This window comes from Coregonus clupeaformis, unplaced genomic scaffold, assembly GCF_020615455.1.
Source record: "Coregonus clupeaformis isolate EN_2021a unplaced genomic scaffold, ASM2061545v1 scaf0141, whole genome shotgun sequence".
NCBI classification, from domain to species: Eukaryota; Metazoa; Chordata; class Actinopteri; order Salmoniformes; family Salmonidae; genus Coregonus; species Coregonus clupeaformis.
Window position 1 is genome coordinate 602,501 of NW_025533596.1, and position 22,093 is coordinate 624,593.

Sequence of the window (22,093 nt, forward strand, 5' to 3'; positions counted from 1 at the left end):
TTTATGTACATCACAGGTACATATAAAAGTGCAATAAATATTATTGAGTGTTGAATTATTTTGTTTTCAGTAATTTTCCTATTTACTGTAGAAAAGTCTGCTTGGTTCTCAAGCAACCCACACATTAAGGCAGAGAAAAGGTGTGAAGGAAAGTCAGAAAAGGAGAGAGAGGTTACGTTCCAAATGGCACCCTATTCCTTACATAGTGCACTATAGGCCTTATGGGTCCTGGTCAAAAGTAGTGCATTATATAGGGAATAGGGTACCATTTGGGACTCAGACTCAGTTTAATCAGGCGCGTCTTGATGAGAATAAAAGGCTCTGGAGGCAGAAAAGGTTCACCTGTGAAAATGGGATAATGAAATTCTCTCCTCCCTCTCCAAAGGCAGAAATGTGTGATGGTATGGGTGAGGGAAAGTCGGGAGAGAAAGAACGATCAAAAGAGAGAAAGCAAAAATGAGGTGGTGGAGAATGACAGTGATCTTGTACGAGAAAGAGGGAGACAGATGGAGAGAAACAGAGAGAGGATCAAATGTAAAGACAAAGAGAAAGGGAGAGAAACAGAGAAAGAGGAGAGACCAAATAATGGGAAAAGGATCTGTTCCAGTCCCATGATGAACTGCTAGTCTGACAGACCATGGTGATGAATGGAGATGAGACCAGTTGGTAAGAGGATCTATACAATCGATTGGGCTCTGGATGGAGTAAACACCTCTTCAATCTTGAGGAGAAATTAGCTTTACAAATATCTTCCTAGAGCCTCAATCTTCCTCTTTCACTGTCTGACTTGCTTTCTCTGTCTCTCTGAACACTCTCTCTATCTCTCTGAACACTCTCTCTCTCTCTGAACACTCTCTCTATCTCTCTCTATCTCTCTGAACACTCTCTCTCTCTCTATCTCTCTGAACTCTCTCTCTGAACTCTCTCTCTCTCTCTCTCTGAACACTCTCTATCTCTCTGAACACTCTCTCTCTCTCTCTCTGAACACTCTCTCTCTCCCTCTCTCTGAACTCTCTCTCTCTCTCTCTCTGAACACTCTCTATCTCTCTGAACTCTCTCTCTCTCTCTCTCTGAACTATCTATCTCTCTCTCTCTGAACACTCTCTATCTCTCTCTCTGAACACTCTCTCTCTCTGAACTCTCTCTCTCACTCTCTCTCTCTCTCTCTCTCTCTCTCTCTCTCTCTGCACTCTATCTCTCTCTCTCTCTCTCTCACTCTCTCTCTCTCTCTCTGAACACTCTCTATCTCTCTGAACTCTCTCTCTCTCTCTCACTCTCTCTCTCTCTCACACACACAGACTTGCGCATACACACCACACACCGCCTCAACCTGCAGAGGCTGGCTGGCGATGCTGCCTGGCTGGCTGGCTGGCTGCTGATGCTGGTTGGCTGCTGATGCTGACTGGTAGGCTGGCTTGCTGGTTGCTGCTGCTTTGGCCGGCACACAGCTTAAATGCCAAGGGCAGAACTGTAATAACCTCAATCTCAGTCCAATCCCTTCCAGGCTAAGAGACTAACAGGCTAACAGGTTAACAGGTTTACAGGTTTACAGGTTAGACCCACACACCTGGTCTGTGTTAACACAGCCTCCACCTACTGATAATGTAGTTTATTCAGACAGACGCAAAGCACACACACTATGCAAGAACAAGTCAAACCCTGTGAACAAGCCTGGGGAGTGGAGAGGAGGAAGAGAGGAGAGGAAGAGAGAGTGAGACCTCGCGTGACTCGTGTCATCTCTACCTCTCTGCCCTTTCCTCACGACACGTCCCTCCTCTCTCGTCACGATGCAGGCCGCCGGGCGCCAGCGTTTATAGGAGACATTAAGGCGCAATGCTAAGAGAGGGGCTGATACGGCACTGGGCGGTGTACTCAGAGACGTGTTCAGCTAAGGAGAGGAGGGTCTCAGAGAGGAGATAAGGGTTGACACAGGAGCTGAAGCCGGTCTACTCTGCTGCTACAGTGCTACAATCTCCCTCTGTCTCGTATCGTTGTGTCTCTCTCTCTCTCTGTCTCTTTCTCTAATATGTCTGTCTCCTACCACTCTCTCTGCTCTCTCTCGCCCTGTCTCGATCTCTCACAGTCCTCTGTCTCTCTCTCTCTCTCCCTGTCTCATACCGCTTGGTCTCTGAAAGCAGGATGGAGCCCAATGTTCCATTGCGTCAATCAAAAATAATAATGACCTCTAGGATGTTAAATCTAGGATGTTAAATCTAGGATGTTGAATCTAGGATGTTGAATCTAGGATGTTGAATCTAGGATGTTGAATCTAGGATGTTGACAGTTGTTCCAGTTAAAGTTAGCATTCTGCAGAAAGGAACTAAATTAAGTAACATTATTTTGTATTATGGCTTATAAGTGTATTAAGGAAGGAAGTAGAGAGACTTTACCAGATAGTGGAGAGAGAGAGTAAGGGGGAGTGGGGAGAAAGAGAGAAATATTTAAAGAAAGATGCTACTAGAAGTTGATGTGTGTGAGCAGAAGAAGTAGAATGGCGTGTGAAAGCAACGTGTGTGTGAGTGGTAGGTCTGCAATGCAGTGGGGAGTGTGTGCCTGGTTAAAGTTCACATTCATTAATCATAAGCTGACGTGTAGCACTGAGGCCTACAATACCCAGAACACCCTGACGCGCACACACCACCCCGAGCACCTCAGACCTACACCCCTATACCACCCATATCCCACCCCAATACCACCCATATCCCACCCCTATACCACCCATATCCCACCCCTATACCACCCATATCCCACCCCTATACCACCCCGAGCACCACAGACCTACACCCCTATACCACCCATATCCCACCCCAATACCACCCATATCCCACCCCTATACCACCCCGAGCACCTCAGACCTACACCCCTATACCACCCATATCCCACCCCAATACCACCCATATCCCACCCCTATACCACCCATATCACACCCCTATACCACCCCGAGCACCTCAGACCTACACCCCTATACCACCCATATCCCACCCCTATACAACCCTGAGCACCTCAGACCTACACCCCTATACCACCCATATCCCACCCCTATACCACCCCTATACCACCCCTATACCATCCCGAGCCTCTCAGACCTACACCCCTATACCACCCATATACCACCCAGAGCCCCTCAGACCTACACCCATATACCACCCCTATACCACCCATATCCCACCCCTATACCACCCCTATACCACCCCGAGCCTCTCAGACCTACACCCCTATACCACCCATATACCACCCAGAGCCCCTCAGACCTACACCCCTATACCACCCCTATACCACCCCTATACCACCCTGAGCCCCTCTGACCTACAACAATATACCACCCATATCCCACCCCTATACCACCCCGAGCCCCTCAAACCTACACCCCTATACCACCCCTATACCACCCGAGCCCCTCAAACCTACACCCCTATACCACCCCGAGCCCCTCAGACCTACACCCCTATACCACCCATATACCACCCCTATACCACCCAAGCCCCTCAAACCTACACCCCTATACCACCCCGAGCCCCTCAAACCTACACCCCTATACCACCCATATACCACCCCTATACCACCCAGAGCCCCTCGGACCTACACCCCTATACCACCCCTATTCCACCCCTATACCTCCCGAGCCCCTCAGACCTACACCCCTATACCACCCCTATACCACCCCTATACCACCCCGAGCCCCTCAGATCTACACCCCTATACCACCCCTATACCACCCCGAGCCCCTCAACCTACACCCCTATACCACCCCTATACCACCCTGAGCCCCTCGGACCTACACCCCTATACCACCCCTATACCACCCCTATACCACCCCGAGCCCCTCAGATCTCACCCCTATACCACCCCTATACCACCCTGAGCCCCTCGGACCTACAACCCTATACCACCCATATACCACCCCTATACCACCCGAGCCACTCAAACCTACACCCCTATACCACCCCTATAGCACCCATATCCCACCCCTATACCACCCATATACCACCCCTATACCACCCGAGCCCCTCAAACCTACACCCCTATACCACCCCGAGCCCCTCGGACCTATACCACCCATATACCACCAGTATACAACTCCGAGCCCCTCAGACCTACACCCCTATAGCACCCCGAGCCCCTCAGATCTATACCCCTATACCACCCTGAGCACCTCGGACCTACACCCCTATACCACCCCTATACCACCCCTATACCATCCCGAGCCTCTCAGACCTACACCCCTATACCACCCATATACCACCCAGAGCCCCTCAGACCTACACCCATATACCACCCCTATACCACCCATATCCCACCCCTATACCACCCCTATACCACCCCGAGCCTCTCAGACCTACACCCCTATACCACCCAGAGCCCCTCAGACCTACACCCCTATACCACCCCTATACCACCCCTATACCACCCCTATACCACCCTGAGCCCCTCTGACCTACAACCCTATACCACCCATATCCCAACCCTATACCACCCTGAGCCCCTCTGACCTACAACCCTATACCACCCATATACCACCCCTATACCACCCCGAGCCCCTCAAACCTACACCCCTATACCACCCATATACCACCCCTATACCACCCGAGCCCCTCAAACCTACACCCCTATACCACCCCGAGCCCCTCAGACCTACACCCCTATACCACCCATATACCACCCCTATACCACCCGAGCCCCTCAAACCTACACCCCTATACCACCCCGAGCCCCTCAAACCTACACCCCTATACCACCCATATACCACCCCTATACCACCCAGAGCCCCTCGGACCTACACCCCTATACCACCCCTATTCCACCCCTATACCTCCCGAGCCCCTCAGACCTACACCCATATACCACCTCTATACCACCCCTATACCACCCGAGCCCCTCGGACCTACACCCCTATACCACCTCTATACCACCCCTGCACAACACCAGCCCTGGCTTTAAACATCTAACAGTCTTATTGAAGCGAAGCCGGCTACACTAAGACCAAAATAACATTGCTTTTCTACAGCCAAAACACACACATTTGGATTCATGCCACGACAGTGCACAATAATAATTCAGCTGTGCTCTCTGGAAGGATAGGAACAGTCTCACCCCACAAACACACCATCAGTGGTCGTACCACCTTCAGTCCCTTCTCCAAAACAGAAACAGAAGACAGGAAATGTTGACGTTTAGTTTGAAATTCGTTTTGGAGAGCCAAGATGGAGTTTTCTTTAGAGAGAACAGGCCGTTTTCGTGTGCAGTTTGAGAGTTTCAGTGAGCCAAGCTAGCGTTATGGCTAGATTAAAAACAGGTGCAGTCATGCTGGGATGCATCAGCAATATTAGCACAATAATATCAGCAGGTGTATCTGTAAATATTAATACCTCGCAGATGAGGGCCAAATATGCCAATTAACTAACAGGCAGACCCTAGCTGGCTCCGTGGCGCAACGATTTTATCAGGGAGTGTGTTTATATTTTGATTCTGAATGTCTTTGTCTTTGCCCAGTGGAGATGGAAATAAGATGATCTGTCCTTCTCTTTGAGGTTCATTGTAATATCTCATTTTAGCTGGCTAAGCAAATGCACACACGCACACACACAAAGACATGCACACGGACACGCACGTATGCACACACACACACAGACACACACACACACACACCTCAACCTTCCTCCTCAGTACAACTCTCATCTCATCCACCCACCTATAGCAATTCTCAATGACACTTTATAACATGTACCACATGGCTCGGTCCTACCTTAGCTTTATTCTCCTCTAATCACAAGTTATATTGGCACAAACATATCTTCCTCCACCTACATCCTACATCCTACACACACACACACACACACACACACACACACACACACACACACACACACACACACACACACACACACACACACACACACACACACACACACACAGCTCCTAACTAGCAGCCATTGTTCCAACAATAATGTATTTTGTGGCTATAATTTTTTTTGACGTCACAGGAGAAGATCTCTCAAGGTGAAACATGATGGTATACTTCTGAGTTTCTCTCCAGATGGAGTTACACAAGCCATTTGTTCCAATCATAACTTTAAAGTTACATTATGGAAGATTTGCCAGTGCTCTTGAGCCAAAAAGGGTCAAAAAGGGCCAGAAATATTGTCCAGAAATAACCTCTTTGCACAGAAAAGGAGCACACCTCCACACCTATGAAAACAAGTTGATATTTAAAGTTTGTTAGCCCAAAACGAAGGATTCTGTTAAATTAATTTTCAATGTATACAAACTATTTTTTTTTACAATTAGCAACATCTTCTATAGATGATACCTTTAAAGTTGAGGTAGGACAGATTTTTACTGCTCAATATACCTGATGATATATACAGTGGGGAGAACAAGTATTTGATACACTGCCGATTTTGCAGGTTTTCCTACTTACAAAGCATGTAGAGGTCTGTAATTTTTATCATAGGTACACTTCAACTGTGAGAGACGGAATCAAAATCAAAAATCCAGAAAATCACATTGTATGATTTTTAAGTAATTAATTTGCATTTTATTGCATGACATAAGTATTTGATACATCAGAAAAGCAGAACTTAATATTTGGTACAGAAACCTTTGTTTACAATTACAGAGATCATACGTTTCCTGTAGGTCTTGACCAGGTTTGCACACACTTCAGCAGGGATTTTGGCCCACTCCTCCATACAGACCTTCTCCAGATCCTTCAGGTTTCGGGGCTGTCGCTGGGCAATAAGGACTTTCAGCTCCCTCCAAAGATTTTCTATTGGGTTCAGGTCTGGAGACTGGCTAGGCCACTCCAGGACCTTGAGATGCTTCTTACGGAGCCACTCCTTAGTTGCCCTGGCTGTGTGTTCCGGGTCATTGTCATGCTGGAAGACCCAGCCACGACCCATATTCAATGATCTTACTGAGGGAAGGAGGTTGTTGGCCAAGATCTCGCGATACATGGCCCCATCCATCCTCCCCTCAATACGGTGCAGTCGTCCTGTCCCCTTTGCAGAAAAGCATCCCCAAAGAATGATGTTTCCACCTCCATGCTTCACGGTTGGGATGGTGTTCTTGGGGTTGTACTCATCCTCCTTCTTCCTCCAAACACGGCGAGTGGAGTTTAGACCAAAAAGCTTTATTTTTGTCTCATCAGACCACGTGACCTTCTCCCATTCCTCCTCTGGATCATCCAGATGGTCATTGGCAAACTTCAGACGGGCCTGGACATGCGCTGGCTTGAGCAGGGGGACCTTGCGTGCGCTGCAGGATTTTAATCCATGACGGCGTAGTGTGTTACTAATGGTTTTCTTTGAGACTGTGGTCCCAGCTCTCTTCACGTTATTGACCAGGTCCTGCCGTGTAGTTCTGGGCTGATCCCTCACCTTCCTCATGATCATTGATGCCCCACGAGGTGAGACCTTGCATGGAGCCCCAGACCGAGGGTGATTGACCGTCATCTTGAACTTCTTCCATTTTCTAATAATTGCGCCAACAGTTGTTGCCTTCTCACCAAGCTGCTTGCCTATTGTCCTGTAGCCCATCCCAGCCTTGTGCAGGTCTACAATTTTATCCCTGATGTCCTTACACAGCTCTCTGGTCTTGGCCATTGTGGAGAGGTTGGAGTCTGTTTGATTGAGTGTGTGGACAGGTGTCTTTTATACAGGTAACAAGTTCAAACAGGTGCAGTTAATACAGGTAATGAGTGGAGAACAGGAGGGCTTCTTAAAGAAAAACTAACAGGTCTGTGAGAGCCGGAATTCTTACTGGTTGGTAGGTGATCAAATACTTATGTCATGCAAAAAAATGCAAATTAATTACTTAAAAATCATACAATGTGATTTCCTGGATATTTGTTTTAGATTCCGTCTCTCACAGTTGAATTGTACCTATGATAAAAATTACAGATCTCTACATGCTTTGTAAGTAGGAAAACCTGCAAAATCGGCAGTGTATCAAATACTTGTTCTCCCCACTGTACATGTACTCCTTAATACAGTGGGGAAAAAAGTATTTAGTCAGCCACCAATTGTGCAAGTTCCCCCACTTAAATAGATGAGAGAGGCCTGTAATTTTCATCATAGGTACATGTCAACTATGACAGACAAAATTAGAAAAAATTATCCAAAAAATCACATTGTAGGATTTTTTATGAATTTATTTGCAAATTATGGTGGAAAATAAGTATTTGGTCAATAACAAAAGTTTCTCAATAATTTGTTATATACCCTTTGTTGGCAATGACACAGGTCAAACGTTTTCTGTAAGTCTTCACAAGGTTTTCACACACTGTTGCTGGTATTTTGGCCCATTCCTCCATGCAGATCTCCTCTAGAGCAGTGATGTTTTGGGGCTGTCGCTGGGCAACACAGACTTTCAACTCCCTCCAAAGATTTTCTATGGGGTTGAGATCTGGGCCACTCCAGGACCTTGAAATGCTTCTTACGAAGCCACTCCTTCGTTGCCCGGGCGGTGTGTTTGGGATCATTGTCATGCTGAAAGACCCAGTCACGTTTCATCTTCAATGCCCTTGTTGATGGAAGGAGGTTTTCACTCAAAATCTCACGATACATGGCCCCATTCATTCTTTCCTTTACACGGATCAGTCGTCCTGGTCCCTTTGCAGAAAAACAGCCCCAAAGCATGATGTTTCCACCCCCATGCTTCACAGTAGGTATGGTGTTCTTTGTATGCAACTCAGCATTCTTTGTCCTCCAAACACGACGAGTTGAGTTTTTACCAAAAAGTTCTATTTTGGTTTCATCTGACCATATGACATTCTCCCAATCCTCTTCTGGATCATCCAAATGCACTCTGGCAAACTTCAGACGGGCCTGGACATGTACTGGCTTAAGCAGGGGGACACGTCTTGCACTGCAGGATTTGAGTCCCTGGCGGCGTAGTGTGTTACTGATGGTAGGCTTTGTTACTTTGGTCCCAGCTCTCTGCAGGTCATTCACTAGGTCCCCCCGTGTGGTTCTGGGATTTTTGCTCACCGTTCTTGTGATCATTTTGACCCCACGGGGTGAGATCTTGCGTGGAGCCCCAGATCGAGGGAGATTATCAGTGGTCTTGTATGTCTTCCATTTCCAAATAATTGCGCCCACAGTTGATTTCTTCAAACCAAGCTGCTTACCTATTGCAGATTCAATCTTCCCAGCCTGGTGCAGGTCTACAATTTTGTTTCTGGTGTCCTTTGACAGCTCTTTGGTCTTGGCCATAGTGGAGTTTGGAGTGTGACTGTTTGAGGTTGTGGACAGGTGTCTTTTATACTGATAACAAGTTCAAACAGGTGCCATTAATACAGGTAACGAGTGGAGGACAGAGGAGTCTCTTAAAGAAGAAGTTACAGGTCTGTGAGAGCCAGAAATCTTGCTTGTTTGTAGGTGACCAAATACTTATTTTCCACCATAATTTGCAAATAAATTCATAAAAAATCCTACAATGTGATTTTCATAGTTGACGTGTACCTATGATGAAAATTACAGGCCTCTCTCATCTTTTTAAGTGGGAGAACTTGCACAATTGGTGGCTGACTAAATACTTTTTTCCCCCACTGTATCTTAGCTCATTGGTCACCATAGCAACACCCACCCGTAGTATGCGCTCCAGCAGGTATATCTCACTGGTCATCCCCAAAGCCAACACCTCCTTTGGCCACCATTCCTTCCAGTTCTCTGCTGCTAATGACTGGAATTAACTGCAAAAATCTCTGAAGCTGGAGACTCTTATCTCCCTCACTAACTTTAAGCATCAGTTGTCAGAGCACCTTACCGATCACTGCACCTGTACACAGCCCATCTGTAATTAGCCCACCCAACTACCTCATCCCCATATTGTTATTTATTTTTGCACATCATCTCTTGCACATCTATCACTCCAGTGTTAATACTAAATTGTAATTATTTTGCACTATGGCCTATTTATTGCCTTACCTCCATAACTTACTACATTTGCACACACTGTATATAGATGTTCTATTGTGTTATTGACTGTATGTTTTGTTTATTCCATATGTAACTCTGTGTTGTTGTTGTTGTTTTTATCGCACTGCTTTGCTTTATATTGGCCAGGTCGCAGTTGTAAATGAGAACTTGTTCTCAACTGGCTTACCTGGTTAAATAAAGGTGAAATAGATTATTATTATTTTTTTTATCATTAAACGAAATTATGAGGATTTCTATCATTCTAATCAAGGTGTAGATTACACGTTACATTCCAGTGATCCAACTTGCAAACAAGGCTGCATGGGATTTCTGTTCATGCGACTCCTTGCACCCAATGGCAATGTCCTCTTTAGGTATAATCAAAGATATTGATAACTAACCCAAGATACACTACATGACCAAACTGTTGCCACAAAGTTGGAAGCACAGAATCATCTAGGATGTCATTGTATCCTGTAGCGTTAAGATTTCCCTTCACTGGAACTAAGGGGCCTAGCCCGAACCATGAAAAACAGCCCCAGACCATTATTCCTCCTCCACCAAACTTTACAGTTGGCACTATGCATTGGGGCAGGTAGCGTTCTCCTGGCATCCGCCAAACCCAGATTCATCCGTCGGACTCCCAGATGGTGAAGCGTGATTCATCACTCCAGAGAACACGTTTCCACTGCTCCAGAGTCGGCGAGCTTTACACCACTCCAGCCGACGCTTGGCATTGCGCATGGTTATCTTAGGCTTGTGTGCGGCTGCTCGGCCATGGAAACCCATTTCATGAAGCTCCCGACGAACAGTTCTTGTGCTGACGTTGCTTCCAGAGGCAGTTGGGAACTCGGTAATGAGTGTTGCAACCGTGGACAGACAATTTTTACGCTCCATGCGCTTAAGCACTCGGCGGTACCGTTCTGTGAGCTTGTGTGGCCTACCACTTCGCCAGCCGTTGTTGCTCCTAGACATTTCCACTTCACAATAACAGCACTTACAGTTGACCGGGGAAGCTCTAGCAGGGCAGCAATTTGACGAACTGACGTGTTGGAAAGGTGGCATCCTATAACGGTGCGACGTTGAAAGTCACTGAGCTCTTCAGTAAGCTCTTCTACTGCCAATGTTTGTCTATGGAGATTGCATGACTGTGTGCTCGATTTTATACACCTGTCAGCAACGGGCAGAAATAGCCGAGTCCACTAATTTGAAGGGGTGTCCTCATACTTTTGTATATATAGTGTAGTTCATCTGTGTCGTTTACAATGGGAGCAAATGAAGCATAGTGGGCAGAACAAGCAAAGAGGTGGGCAAAAGCCAAGCACGAGCTAGCGAGATCCTATTGGCGAGTTGTAGCATGTATTTGCATATTTCCGTTTGGGAACACATCCTCTGTGAAGTGTACATGTGCACAAACTGAATTCGACCTTGCACTCCTTCTAAACAACAACATGTTTTAAAACTTTGGCAATGCGTCAAGTCTATAAAACCTAGTGCACTGTGTTAGTAACATATTCTAGTTTTGGAAACAGAAATGTATTAAGATCAAATGTTACAACGATGAGAAATGTAGCAGCATGTCAGCCCAGTTTCACCTAGTTCCATGCTCTGCAACTACTTGCAACTGGACTTCCTCTCACTACCATGTGGTGGTGAGAAAACGTTCTAAATGGATGCTTCGGCTTTATCGCCCCTGTGACGTGTCTGGATTACCCTTTCTGTCTGTGGCATAATTTTCGGTTTTCAGGTGCCACTTTTAATAACCCCCCCCCTTCATTTTTTTCCATACTCGTTAGTTCCTTTTTCAATTCCGTTGCTCCCACGCAGAAACAAGTTGAGTAGCTGGCCAGCACACACGCAATAATTATGTTTCCCTCAGAAAACAAATTGAGTTAAAATCTGGCGAGCTTGAGATTTGGTTCACACGCACACACACACACACACACACACACGCAAACAGACACACACACACACACACACACACACACACACACACACACACACACACACGCAAACAGACACACACAGACACACACAGGTTCCGAGTTAACCCTTTGTTTTAATCATATTGACACTTTGGGGTTACAGCAGCACCTCAAATATGCCTGTTTCTGGAGTTAGAGCCAGGCAGTAAGGAACTTATTTAGGAGGGGGGGGGGAAGCCTGTGTAATCCTACCTTAGTCATAAGCCTGTTGTACACAATGCATGTTTCCACTGCACAACCTTTATGAAACCCTCCCACAACATGCTAGTTGAGTTGAGAGGCTAGTGGTCACTGGCAAAACCTTCCCACAACAAGTGGTGGAAAAAGTACTCAATCATCATACTAAAAAGTAAAAGTAAATGTTATACATCACATTTTTTTATGTTGCTTTCAGGGCATCGACTGAAGATACTAAGTTGGGTAGGTGGCAAGCACAGCGCTGGTGCTTCGGCAGCTGGCCCTCAAAACCATCATCTTCATTCAGGATCTTTGCCACATCAACAAACTCCACTTCTTCACTCTCCTCTTGTTCCTCTTCACCATCTTCTTGTCCTGGCTGAGCTGCTTCACCACTCACTGCTTCCACTGCCTCGTTGGCTGAACTGCTTCACCACCCACTGCTTCCACTGCCTCGTTGGCTGAGCTGCTTCACCACCCACTGCTTCCACTGCCTCGTTGGCTGAGCTGCTTCACCACCCACTGCTTCCACTGCCTCGTTGGCTGAGCTGCTTCACCACCCACTGCTTCCACTGCCTCGTTGGCTGAGCTGCTTCACCACCCACTGCTTCCACTGCCTCGTTGGCTGAGCTGCTTCACCACCCACTGCTTCCACTGCCTCGTTGGCTGAGCTGCTTCACCACCCACTGCTTCCACTGCCTCATTGGCTGAGCTGCTTCACCACCCACTGCCTAGTTGGCTGAGCTGCTTCACCACCCACTGCTTCCACTGCCTCATTGGCTGAGCTGCTTCACCACCCACTGCCTCGTTGGCTGAGCTGCTTCACCGCCCACTGCTTCCACTGCCTCGTTGGCTGAGCTGCTTCACCACCCACTGCCTCGTTGGCTGAGCTGCTTCACCACCCACTGCTTCCACTGCCTCGTTGGCTGAGCTGCTTCACCACCCACTGCTTCCACTGCCTCGTTGGCTGAGCTGCTTCACCACCCACTGCTTCCACTGCCTCGTTGGCTGAGCTGCTTCACCACCCACTGCTTCCACTGCCTCGTTGGCTGAGCTGCTTCACCACCCACTGCTTCCACTGCCTCATTGGCTGAGCTGCTTCACCACCCACTGCCTCGTTGGCTGAGCTGCTTCACCACCCACTGCTTCCACTGCCTCATTGGCTGAGCTGCTTCACCACCCACTGCCTCGTTGGCTGAGCTGCTTCACCGCCCACTGCTTCCACTGCCTCGTTGGCTGAGCTGCTTCACCACCCACTGCCTCGTTGGCTGAGCTGCTTCACCACCCACTGCTTCCACTGCCTCGTTGGCTGAGCTGCTTCACCACCCACTGCTTCCACTGCCTCGTTGGCTGAGCTGCTTCACCACCCACTGCTTCCACTGCCTCGTTGGCTGAGCTGCTTCACCACCCACTGCTTCCACTGCCTCGTTGGCTGAGCTGCTTCACCACCCACTGCTTCCACTGCCTCATTGGCTGAGCTGCTTCACCACCCACTGCCTCGTTGGCTGAGCTGCTTCACCACCCACTGCTTCCACTGCCTCATTGGCTGAGCTGCTTCACCACCCACTGCCTCGTTGGCTGAGCTGCTTCACCGCCCACTGCTTCCACTGCCTCGTTGGCTGAGCTGCTTCACCACCCACTGCCTTGTTGGCTGAGCTGCTTCACCACCCACTACTTCCACTGCCTCGTTGTTTTCATCTTCTCCAAAAACTTGGAAAGCTTTCAAGAAGTTAGAGCCGTTGTCTGTTGCTGTTCTCACAATCTTACCCCGGATTTCAAACTCAGAATGGATGTCATTTAGGGCGCCTGTCAACACATCAAAGGTTTGCGATCCTCTCAACCGTTGACAGGCCAGGGCTGCAGAGCATCTGATGAGACTGTCAGGGTCTATCCAGTGGGCTGTAACACCAATGAAGCTCCGTCTTCTAGCAGATCAGCAGTCTGTGGTGGCGGCGATGTGGTCAACTCCTCTCATGGCCTCAGTCACCTTCTTCTTCATTTCCGTGGAGGCTTCATCAATCCTGGAGCGCAGTGTGGGCCTTGATAATATCTTTGAGTTAGGCTGCAGATCCTGGACAAACTCTCTGAACGGTTCTTGTTCTACAACAGCGAATGGTTGGAGCCCATGGACCACATACTTCACCACAGCTTTGTCGATGGATTCTTTAGACACTGTCTTCAGTAATGTGCTCTGCTTGATGGTGGAGTCAAGGGACATGTTTTCTCTTCAGTGTGTTTGCTGTCAGTTCTCCATACTTCTTAAGATGGCGTACATGCTTTCTCTTCAGTTCTCCATACTTCTTAAGATGGCGTACATGCTTTCTCTTCAGTTCTCCATACTTCTTAAGATGGCGTACATGCTTTCTCTTCAGTTCTCCATACTTCTTAAGATGGTGTACATGCTTTCTCTTCAGTTCTCCATACTTCTTAAGATGCTTTCTCTGAAATAAGAAGAAAAGGAAAAGAGAAAGACTGTTACTTAGCAACATAACTACCATCACCAAATACTTAAGGTATAGGATCCTAATTTTAAAGCTATAAACAACATTAGTTAAGTGAGAGTTTGTGACCACCATTTAATATTACAATGAGAAAAAACTATGTTAATTGATCTAGCTAGTAGGTTATGTCAATAACTTAAGTCAACAGTAATTAGCTAGGTAAGAACAACTTTATCAACTAACACAATGAATAAAATGGCTAGCTAATACCCGAAAGCTAACATTAGTTAGCTAGCTAGCTTGACCAGGTGTTTAGAGAAAAGGTATTTGGCTAGACTGACGTTAGCTGACTAAAATGTGCCCAGATTCGGAAACTACTAGTTAGTTGTTAACAAGCTAGCTAGTTAGCTCCTGTCAGTTTAGTTAGATTGCATTAGCTAACAAAGCTTCCGAATCTGGGCATATTTTAGCCAGCTAAAGTAGGTAGCTACTAGCTAGTGAACTATTTAGGTATATAGGATTAGCTAGCATCAACTAACACTGCTTGTTGCATTAGCAAATGTGGGCAAGCTAGGTTAGCTAATGTTAGCTAGCATTCTAATTAGCATGCTAACGTTATTCTAGCTAGCAAGCTAACAGTAGGCTTACCTCAATGTGTTTTTTAGGTTCGAAGGTGAGTTCTTGAACGCTAGTATTTCCTGAACTTTTGGTAAACATAACAGACATTTCATCCAGTAGGATGAATCCTTCATTCCGAGGAAAGAAAACATTTATTTTAGATACAGCCAAGGGGTGTTCGTCTTCATCAGGAGGTGGTGGTAGTTCGATGTCGGACATGATTGTGCGATTTCGGACACGCTTGGGCAAAGTGCAACTGAGTGGATGAATGTTTTGCAAGTGACAGGCTCCCAGTGGTTGGGGTTTACACGTCAGGACCCTTGGATTTGCCCAAACTGATGAGGATTGGATCAACTCTGCATGTCGTCGCCTGCTGCATTGCAAAACAAGTTCACCCATGAGTGTGCCGACTCGCCGATATCGCTTGCATCTTTTTTCCAACATGATTCGTTTTTTTCTTCCAGCTTCAGATTGATTTGATTTGTAGCGAGTAACGAAGGTGTCAGGGAAAATGTATCAGAGTAAAAGTATACTTTTTTTTTTTTTTTTATGTACTGAAGTAAAAGTCGACAGAAATATAAATAGTAAAGTAAAGTACAGATACCATAAAAAACAACTTAAGTACAGTAACAAAGTATTTCTAATTCTAGTTACTTTACACAACTGCCCACAACATAATGTAAGAGACACCAGTGTATACCTTTCATACAACCTTCCACAACATCATGTTATAAAGACCAGTGTTGTCCTACCTTTCACACAACCTTCCACAACATCATGTTATAAAGACCAGTGTTGTCCTACCTTTCACACAACCTTCCACAGTATAATGTTATAAAGACCAGTGTTGTCCTACTTTCATACAACCTTCCACATCATAATGTTATAAAGACCAGTGTTGTCCTACCTTTCACACAACCTTCCACATCATAATAATATAAAGACCAGTGTTGTCCTACCTTTCACACAACGTTCCACAGCATAATGTTATAAAGACCAGTGTTGTCCTACCTTCATACAACCTTCCACAACATCATGTTATAAAGACCAGTGTTGTCCTACCTTTCACACAACCTTCCACATCATAATAATATAAAGACCAGTGTTGTCCTACCTTTCACACAACGTTCCACAGCATAATGTTATAAAGACCAGTGTTGTCCTACCTTCATACAACCTTCCACAACATCATGTTATAAAGACCAGTGTTGTCCTACCTTTCTGTAGACGATCATGTTGGGAGAGTCCTCATCAGGGTCTGCTGTCCCCACTCCACTCTGATCCTGGCTGGACTGGTTCATACTGTAGCTGGCTGATGTCTTCTCTTTTTCTCTCTCACCTTCGTTCTTTTGCTCTCTTTCTTCTTCTTGTCGCTGGAGTCTGGGGAAAGAAGAAAGAAGATATTTGATCATCTCATAGCCCTCTCCTCTCCTCTCCTCTCCTCTCCTCTTTCACTCCCTGTTTTATTTTTTCTCTGTTACTGGAGATATTAGATCCATCTCATATAGCCGTCTCTTTCCTCTGTCTCAGTGGATGGGGGGAGAAAAAAGGAACATAGAAACAATGCCATTACACTGTAGCTCGCTCTCTCTCTCTCTCTCTCTCTCTCTCTCTCTCTCTCTCTCTCTCTCTCTCTCTCTCTCTCTCTCTCTCTCTCTCTCTCTCTCTCTCTCTCTCTCTCTCTCTCTCTCTCTCCTCTCTCTCTCTCTCTCTCTCTCTCTCTCTCTCTCTCTCTCTCTCTCTCTCTCTCTCTCTCTCTCTCTCTCTCTCTCTCTCTCTCGCAACATGCAACAATTGAAATAAATTCATTAGGCCCTAATCTATGGATGTCACATGACTGGGAAACAGATATGCATCTGTTGGTCACAGATACCTTTTAAAAAAGTAGGGGCGTGGATCAGAAAACCAGTCAGTATTTGCTGTGACCACCATTTGCCTCATGCAGCGCGACATTTCCTTCGCATAGAGTTGATCAGGCTGTTGATGCCACGGATCCTTCCGGTACTGCTGCTCATTCCGTTCACCAGTTCCGGAGGTCTACGTCACCGGCCTACTAGGCATCACTGGTCTGGTTCATTACCACCAACCCCCGGACTGTCTTGTCTCATTACACACACCTGGTTCCCATTCCCTCTGATTAGTATGTGTACATACAGTTGAAGTCGGAAGTTTACTTACACCTTAGCCAAATACATTTAAACTCAGTTTTTCACAATTCCTGACATTTAATCCTAGTAAAAATTCCCTGTCTAAGGTCAGTTAGGATCACCACTTTATTTTAAGAATGTGAAATGTCAGAATAATAGTAGAGAGAATGATTTATTTCAGCTTTTATTTCTTTCATCACATTCACAGTGGGTCAGAAGTTTACATACACTCAATTAGTATTTGGTAGCATTGCCTTTCAATTGTTTAACTTGGGTCAAACGTTTCGGGTAGCCTTCCACAAGCTTCCCACAATAAGTTGGGTGAATTTTGGCCCATTCATCCTGACAGAGCTGGTGTAACTGAGTCAGGTTTGTAGGCCTCCTTGCTCGCACACGCTTTTTCAGTTCTGCCCACACATTTTCTATAGGTTTGAGGTCAGGGTTTGTGAAGGCTACTCCAATACCTTGACTTTGTTGTCCTTAAGCCATTTTGCCACAACTTTGGAAGTATGCTTGGGGTCATTGTTCATTTGGAAGACCCATTTGCAACCAAGCTTTAACTTCCTGACTGATGTCTTGAGATGTTGCTTTAATATATCCATATAATTTTCCTTCCTCATGATGCCATCTATTTTGTGAAGTGCACCAGTCCCTCCTGCAGCAAAGCACCCACACAGCATGATGCTGCCACCCCCGTGCTTCACGGTTGGGATGGTGTTCTTCAGCATGCAAGTACCCCCTTTTTCCTCCAAACATAACGATGGTCATTATGGCCAAACAGTTCTATTTTTGTTTCATCAGACCAGAGGACATTTCTCCAAAAAGTACGATATTTGTCCCCATGTGCAGTTGCAAACCGTAGTCGGCTTTTTTATGGTGGTTTTGGAGCAGTGGCTTCTTCCTTGCTGAGCGGCCTTTCAGGTTATTTTTATTTATTTTATTTTATTTTTTATTTCACCTTTATTAACCAGGTAACCAGGTAAGCCAGTTGAGAACAAGTTCTCATTTACAACTGCGACCTGGCCAAGATAATAGGACTTATGTAGATGTAGATATGTAGATACTTTTGTACCTGTTTCCTCCAGCATCTTCACAAGGTCCTTTGCTGTTGTTCTGGGATTGATTTGCACTTTTCGTACCAATGTACGTTCATCTCTAGGAGACAGAACGTGTCTCCTTCCTGAGCGGTATGACGGCTGCGTGGTCCCATGGTGTTTATACTTGCGTACTATTGTTTGAACAGATGAACGTGGTACCTTCAGGCGTTTGGAAATTGCTCCGAAGGATGAACCAGACTTGTGGAGGTCTACTATTTCTTTCTGAGGTCTTGACTGATTTCTTTTGATTTTTCCATGATGTCAAGCAGAGGCACTGAGTTTGAAGGAAGGCCTAGAAATATATCCACAGGTACACCTCCAATTGACTCAAATGATGTCAATTAGCCTATCAGAAGCTTCTAAAGCCATGACATCATTTTCTGGAATTTTCCAAGCTGTAAAAAGGCACAGTCAACTTAGTGTATGTAAACTTCTGACCCACTGGAATTGTGATACAGTGAATTATAAGTGAAATAATCTGTCTGTAAACAATTGTTGGAAAGATTACTTGTGTCATGCACAAAGCAGATGTCCTAACCGACTTGCCAAAACTGTTGTTTGTTAACAAGAAATTTGTGGAGTGGTTGAAAAACGAGTTTTAATGACTCCAACCTAAGTGTATGTAAACTTCCGACTTCATGTGTATGTGCCCTCTGTTCCCCATTGTCCTTGTCGATTATTGTCCCATGTCCGTTGGTCTTGTGAGTACCATGTATTGTGCTCTTGTTATTACGGGTCTCATCCCGTCTTTGTATTTAGAGGTTTACACCTCTCTCTTTTGTTTGGGTTACATCCCTGTGTTATATATATACACGTGTTTGTTTTGGGCTTCGTCCACGTCGTTTTCCATGACGTACCTTCTTTTGGGTTGAGTAATAAAAAAAAATATTACGTATTCCTGCGCCTGTCTTCTATCAATATACAACGTGACAGTTGATTGGGGACTGTGGAATGTTGTCCCACTCCGCTTCAATGGCTGTGTGAAGTTGCTGGATATTGGTGGGAACTGGATCACGTCATCGTACACGTCAATTTAGAGCTTTCCAAACAAGCTCAATGAGTGACACGTCTGGTGAGTATGCAGGCCATGGAAGAACGGGGACATTTTTAGCTTACAGAAATTTCGTACAGATCCTTGTGACATGGGGGCTGTGCATTATCATGCTGAAACATGAGGTGATGGCGGCGGATGAATGGCACGACAATGGGCCTCAGGATCTTGTCACGGTGTCTCAAATTGCCATCGATAAAATGCAATTGTGTTTTTTGTCCATAGTTTATGCCTGCCCATACCATTACCCCACCGCCACCATGGGGGACAATGTTCACAACGTTGACATCTGCAAACCGCTCGCCCACATGACGCCATACACGGGGTCTATGGTTTTGAGGCCGTTTGGAAGTACCGCCAAATTCTCTAAAATGGCATATTGTAGAGAAACTGGGGACTGGGGACACGCACCACTGGTCTGGTGCGAGGAGCAGGGACGGGCCGTACTGGACTGGGAACACACACCACTGGCTTGGTGCGGGGAGCAGGTACGGGGCGTACCGGGCTGGCGACACGCACCACTGGTTTGGTGCGAGGAGCAGGCACGGGCCGTACCGGACTGGGAACACGCACCACTGTCTTGGTGCGAGGTGCAGGCACGGGCCGGGCCGGACTGGCGACACGCACCACTGGTTTGGTGCGAGGAGTAGGGACGGGCCGTACTGGACTGGGAACACACACCACTAGCTTGGTGCGGGGAGCAGGTACGGATCTCCGACTGTACCAGTCTTTTACTCTCTGCGCCCAGTCCTTCTCCAGTGAGGACTCCTCCTTGAGCCCCCACGAGTGCAGTGGTCGGGGCTCTTCTCTATCGATCCCCAACCACCCTTTTAGCCTCCCCAACATTTTTTCTTGGGGCTGTCTCTCGGGCTTCCTCCTCGGCTGGCGCCTTCTGTGTTGCCGTTGCTCCTCTCTAACCCGGGCTTCCTCTGTCTGTTCCCAAGGACGGCGATCCATCCCAGCCTGGATCTCCTCCCATGTCCAAGATTCCTTACCATCCAGGATTTCCGCTCCTGGCCACGCTGCTTGGTCCTCGTTTGGTGGGATCTTCTGTCACGAACGTTGAGAGACGGGTCAGACCAAGGTGCAGCGTGAAAAGCGTACATGTTTATTAAACTCAATAAACAAAACAAGAAACAACGTAACGTGAAGTCCTCAGGCTATAAACATACAAGCCTAACACGGAACATAAACAAGATCCCACAACTAAGGTGGGCAACCAGGCTACTAAAGTATGATTCCCAATCAGAGACAACGAGCAACAGCTGCCTCTGATTGGGAATCACACCCGGCCAAACCTAGAAATACAATTCTAGATCCTAAACATAGAAATTCTAACATAGAGTTTCACACCCTGACCAAACTACCTAGAGAATAACAGTCTCTCCAGGTCAGGGCGTGAAAGTATGGAACATTTCTGGGATCTTTTATTTCAGCTCATGAAACATCAGACCAACGCTTTTCATGTTTATATTTTTGTTCATTGTAGATTTTTCTCTCTCACCCATCTACACACAATACCCCTTAATGACAAAGTGTAAACATGTTTTTAGACATTTTTGCTAATTTATTGAAAATGAAATACAGAAATATCTAATTTACGTAAGTATTCACACCCCTGACTCAATACTATGTAGAAGCACCTTTGTCAGTGATTACAACTGTGAGTCTTTCTGGGTAAGTCTCTAAGAGCTTTCCACACTTGGAGTGTGCAACATTTGACCATTATTATTTTCAAAATTCTTCAAGCTCTGTCAAATTGGTTGTTGATCTTTACTAAACAACTATTTTCAGGTTTTGCCATAGATTTTCAAGCAGATTTAAGTCAAAACTGTAACTCGGCCACTCATGAACATTCTCTGTGATCTTGGTAAGCAAGTCCAGTGTATATTTGGCCTTGTGTTTTAGGTTATTGTACTGCTGAAAGGTGAATTAATCTCCAGTGTCTGGTGGAAAGTAGACTGAACCAGGTTTTCCTCTAGGATTTTGCCTGTGCTTAACTCCATTCCGTTTATTTTAATCCTGAAAAACTCCCAAGTCCTTAACGATTACAAGCATACCCATAACATGGTGCAGCCACCACTATGCTTGAAAATATGGAGGGTGGGACTCAGTAATGTGTTAAGTAACATAACACTTTGTATTCAGGACAAAAAGTGAATTGCTTTGCCACATTTGTTGAAGTATTACTTCAGTGCCATGTTGCAAACAGGATGCATGTTTTGGAATATTTTAATTATGTACAGGCTTCCTTCTTTTAACTCTGTCAATTAGGTTAGTATTGTGGAGTAACTACAATGTTGTTGATCCATCCTCAGTTTTCTCCTATCAAAGCCATTAAACTCTGTAACTGTTTTAAAGTCACCATTGGCCTCATCGTGAAATTCCTGAGCGGTTTCCTTCCTCACCGGCAACTGAGTTAGGAAGGACACCTACAGTATATCATTGTAGTGACTGGGTGAATTGATGCACCATCCAAAGTGTAATGAATAACTTCACCATGCGCAAAGGGTTATTCAAAGTCTGCTTTTTTTTAAAGTGTATTACCTATCTACCAATAGGTGCCCTTCTTTGCGATGCATTGGAAAACCTCCCTGGTCTTTGTGGTTGAATCTCTGTTTGAAATTCACTGCTTGACTGAGGGACCATACAGATAATTG

At 46.0% G+C, this 22,093-nt stretch overlaps 1 protein-coding gene across 1 annotated transcript in view; it reads right to left on the reverse strand.

Annotated features, from left to right (window-relative positions):
- The window catches only part of LOC121548530 (regulator of G-protein signaling 6-like), a 146,596-nt gene that overhangs the window by 114,445 nt on the left and 10,058 nt on the right, over nt 1-22,093 (reverse strand). The window contains exon 2 of the mRNA XM_041859995.1: nt 16,356-16,518. Coding sequence (XP_041715929.1) covers nt 16,356-16,439 — 84 coding nt within the window. The 5' untranslated portion in view covers nt 16,440-16,518. The remainder of the gene's footprint in view (nt 1-16,355; nt 16,519-22,093) is intronic.